This window comes from Polyodon spathula, chromosome 11 (genome assembly GCF_017654505.1).
Source record: "Polyodon spathula isolate WHYD16114869_AA chromosome 11, ASM1765450v1, whole genome shotgun sequence".
Lineage (NCBI taxonomy): Eukaryota > Metazoa > Chordata > Actinopteri > Acipenseriformes > Polyodontidae > Polyodon > Polyodon spathula.
The window spans coordinates 27225865-27230326 of record NC_054544.1 but is presented as its reverse complement, the minus strand read 5'-3'; the positions used below and the strand labels follow the sequence as shown (position 1 = coordinate 27230326).

General features: G+C 37.7%; 1 protein-coding gene across 1 annotated transcript; it reads left to right on the top strand.

Annotated features, from left to right (window-relative positions):
• Positions 1 to 431: 431 nt before the first annotated feature.
• Positions 432 to 4166, top strand: LOC121322756 (calcium/calmodulin-dependent protein kinase II inhibitor 2-like). The gene is made up of 2 exons (XM_041263032.1): positions 432 to 965; positions 2214 to 4166. Exons 1-2 carry the CDS (start codon positions 800 to 802, stop codon positions 2282 to 2284), a joined length of 237 nt encoding a protein of 78 aa, XP_041118966.1. The 5' UTR covers positions 432 to 799; the 3' UTR covers positions 2285 to 4166.
• Positions 4167 to 4462: the final 296 nt, after the last annotated feature.

Genomic DNA, 4462 nt, shown 5'->3' with positions numbered 1-4462 from the left:
CACTCGCACGCGTGTGGTGAAAGTTATTATCGCATCCTGAACTCTGCAATGTGAAGAAACACAAAGAATATACAGAATGCAGCCCAATGTTTGATGTAAGGCATCAGCGCTTAATAATTGTAAAGAAAATAAACAATAAGCTGCACCTGTTTGTAATAGATCTATAGTTCCCATTAAAAAGTAAAATAACCATGACATTACGACGGATAATAATATAATAATAATAATAATAATAATAATAATAATAATAATAATAATAATAATAATAATAATAATACAGCTTCGTTCGCTTGCAGGAATTGGAGTGTGAATCTGAGTGTGAATTGCTTCTTGTTATTTTGCTGCAGTTCTCATTACTATTCATATCTCGCCTGTTGATGTCACTCGATTAATTTCTTTCCTAGCCTACATACTCCCCGCCCCCCTCCGCTACCTTTCGCTGTAACCCGGATGGATGACTTCACTGTTCCGCCCGGGTTTCCTTTATGATCCCGGGGTCTCCCACTTTTCTCATCAGACCTCTCCGAGAAGATAACTCGAGCGCACACACGAACACTCCACTCTGTCTTTGCAAGAAATTCACAGCAGCAGCAGCAACAGCGGCGGCGGTGACAGTAACCTGAGAGGCACTGCAGCTGTACATCCCACACTGTAACTGAACACTCAGTCACAGAAGAGCTTTATATTTCACATAAGTTTTGGAGGACAGCAGAAGAAAGTACAATTTATCGTCGCTCATCTGCCTCACAAAGCAAGATTTGTATTTCTCTGTCCGGCTGTCCAAACTTGTAGTGCCATAATGTCTGAGATCATGCCATACAGCGAGGGAAAGATGGCTGGCTACGGAACTGACAGTGAAAGTCAGATTTCCTTCAGCTGTCGACTGCAAGACACCAATACTTTCTTCGGGGGGTCGCAGCCCAAGAGACCACCTAAGCTGGGACAGATCGGCAGAGCCAAGCGAGGTATGCGATTAGCCATAATAGGATCATTTTAAATGGATGGTGTCGATCAAATATTGATACTGTGGGCACCCGTTTAATAATAATAATAATAATAATAATAATAATAATAATAATAATAATAATAATAAATAAATATTATTATTATATTTGATCAGGGTGCATGCTATCACATTATTTATGTATGTGTTTCTTTTCTAACTACGAACCAACAAAAAAGAAAAGTCCAATAAAATGAATCGATGATGGATAGAATCATATCTTTGCGAGTCAGCTTGCCATGCAGGCGACATGTTTCTGCAAGAATACCGTGTCGCTCCGGGAACGCAGCCTACAGTAGCTACCTATTGCATTTAAAACACCAGCAGGCTGCCCTGAAAAAAATAGGCGAAATGCAAACTGAATCACCCAGATGAATTATGTCGGGTATATTCTGGATAATTTCACTGCGGGGGGTTCGCTTGTTTATTAGTTGGGCAAAGGCAGTCTCATCAGTAGAGTCTTGCTTAAGCCGTAACGTATGAAAGCGAATCAATTCATAGCTCTCCTATTGGTACAGTGCAATAAAGATGCGTGTTTGTATTAGTAAGTCGATTTGCAAGAAAATATTTTATATTTAAGCACGCTAAAAGCACTTTTAAAAAGTTGCTACAATTTACCCGAATCTTACATAGGTGCATTAATTACCGCGCGTAATTCCTGTTGGTTTGTTATTCTAAATGATTAATAAATACAACGCGTTTAATTTCACTTGAGGTGGGTTTGATGATTGATGAACAGACCTAGTCAATGACAACATGAAGCTATCCCGTAGTTGTCCGGTCTTCAAAGCAACAGCCTGTCGCCAAAGCAAAGCACGGCACTGACTTACCTGGGGGTTTGAGTGCACTTATTTCAACACGCAATTCCTTATTATTTAATATTAATAATAATAATAATAATAATAATAATAATAATAATAATAATAATAATAATAATAATAATATTTTAAAAACCGTTGCCTGGTGAAATCGCCACCTTTTCAACACTGCTGGCATGTAATCAAGTCCAACGCTTTGGGCTCTTAATGTCATCAAACCCCCCCCCCCCCCCCCCCCCCCGGCGGGCACACATAAATAAGGATTCATGTGATAATCGCGGTAGTTGCAATGCTGTTATTCATTATGAAATGCAATGACGAGCCCTATGTAAAGTTGCATAACCGAATGGAAATCATTGTGATTGTTTTCTTGTCTCCGCTCCTCTCTGCAGTGGTTATTGAAGATGACAGAATAGACGACGTGCTGAAGGGAATGACAGACAAGTCCTCGCCCGGCGTGTAAACGACACAAACTGACAACGCGTTAATTTTTTTCCTAACCGATTTGAAAGCAGTTTTGGCTGTGCATGTGTTCGTGGATTGTAAACAGAAAGAGAGACAATACAAAAAAAGGCGGATGAAAGAGGAAAACAAAGAGGAAAGAAGAGCGAAAGCGAAAGAGGGATTGTTGGGGTTGCTGGCAAATCTCCAAACCAACACAGATTTCTTCAAACCAGCACTGCGCAGAAACAGTGATCGGGGTGTCTGACCGGAGCGGCTCTGTCTTTTTGCCTCAGCCGATGTGTTGCGATGGATGGACTTGCCATTTCAGAACCACTGTCTTTTTCTTCCGAGATGAGCTGTACAAAAAAAAATGAATAAACTGGAAGCTGAAACCATTGTAACAACCATTCCATCGCTGTACAGTTAATGAGCTTCAAGTTCATTTCGATACATGCATAACTAAGTAAGATTCATCAAAATGCAAAGCCGCTTTCAAAGAGAGCTGTGCATTTCAGCACCACCCGACTCATGCATTCCAGAGAGCGGCATTTTTAACATGTGTTGAAACTTCAGACAAGTTAGACGCCCGTCCAGTTCAGATCTGTATGTACCCTTTGAAAAAAACATGCCGAGACTGTATATTACTACTTGGAGCTGTCCCGTTGAGTAAATAATAACTATATTGAAAAATTATTGATTAAATGAGTCTAATGTATACGCCATGTATTTGTTTATTTAGCAGCCGTCTTTCCAGCAACATATTTTATTGAACGCCAATAAGGACTGCTGTCGTTTTTGTTACAAGATGAAATCCGATGTACAGAATTGAATTTATTATTCGTATTTTTTTTTCACGTTCCACCATTATAAACATCACTAAAGCCCCATTCTGTTCCAAATCAAGAACTATAGGAATATTTATTTAAGAAAAACGCTAGCAGGAATTTTATAAAATTAATCATTAAAAAGACAAACAAACAAACAAACAAAAACAACTGATTTTGCACAAAGTTGCCCCCGTAAAATCTCTTAAATGAATTTCCTATCCTTGTGCCAACTTAGGTGCCAATATTCATACCGCCGGCACGCTTCTTTTTAACAAAACTCATGTTTGTATTTTTATATCTTAATATTTAAAAAGTTAAATGACATGCCAATCTAAGTCTTATAATCAATTCATCAACAGACTATTGTATTTGTGGTAAGGATGTCGAGTCCGTCAGAAATACAGTAGTAATGGATTCGTTGTCGTTGAACTCATTCTATATCAGTATTGAAAATGTGAAAACAGACTTTTTGAATGTGTTTCGGTTTTTGCACACATCAATGTGAAACTATTATTATTAAATCTTATACTGTGACTTGAGCTTTGTTGATGGATTTGCTAGATATGACAGAACAAATTGCACTGTTTACGAATGTGTTTGAATAACTCGCTGGTATTGGACACATTTTGTGGACATTTAAAAGCTGTTGTTTTTTATTTGATTTCTTTTGTACTATTCCTTTGAAGAAAATAAATATAGAAGTGCATAAATAAATATACAATGGTTCGCTGTGCATGAAACCTTAATATTTTCAAAAATAAAACATCATTTTATGACTATAATGAAGCAAAAAAAATGTCATGACATTCTGAGAATGATTCATTGTAAATTACAATGCCATTTTCACTGTATTTGGTGAATTAATAAATGGTGAAATAATATTTCGAGGGCTGTATTTATTTTGCACACATTATGTTGCTCTATGTCCCATAACAAGGTGTGTGTGTGTGTGTGTGTGTGTGGTGGGGGGTATCTTGGCACGTGCATTCATATTTTTAACCCCCAAAGACTCTTTACAGTCTATTGAAATCCTATAAACAATGACCATGTTAAAGCGACCCTAATTGTTGAAGCCCGCAAAGAGCAGCATACACGGCAACAGTAAATAACACATTACATATCCTATGAAGATAATAAGCAACTGAACTCAAACACACTGCCACGGTACGGCAGTGAGGAATCACTCTTTGGCCTCGTACCCATTTGGTTTCATTAACCCATTAAGTGCCATTGTCTTCATTTGAGGACACGCAACTTAGACATTTTTTGGAGCATCTTTTAACTGCATCTACCTGTTATTTTAATTTTAATTTTAACTATATTGTTATGATAACTTACTCTAAATGTACTGTATAGATGCAGGTTATGTT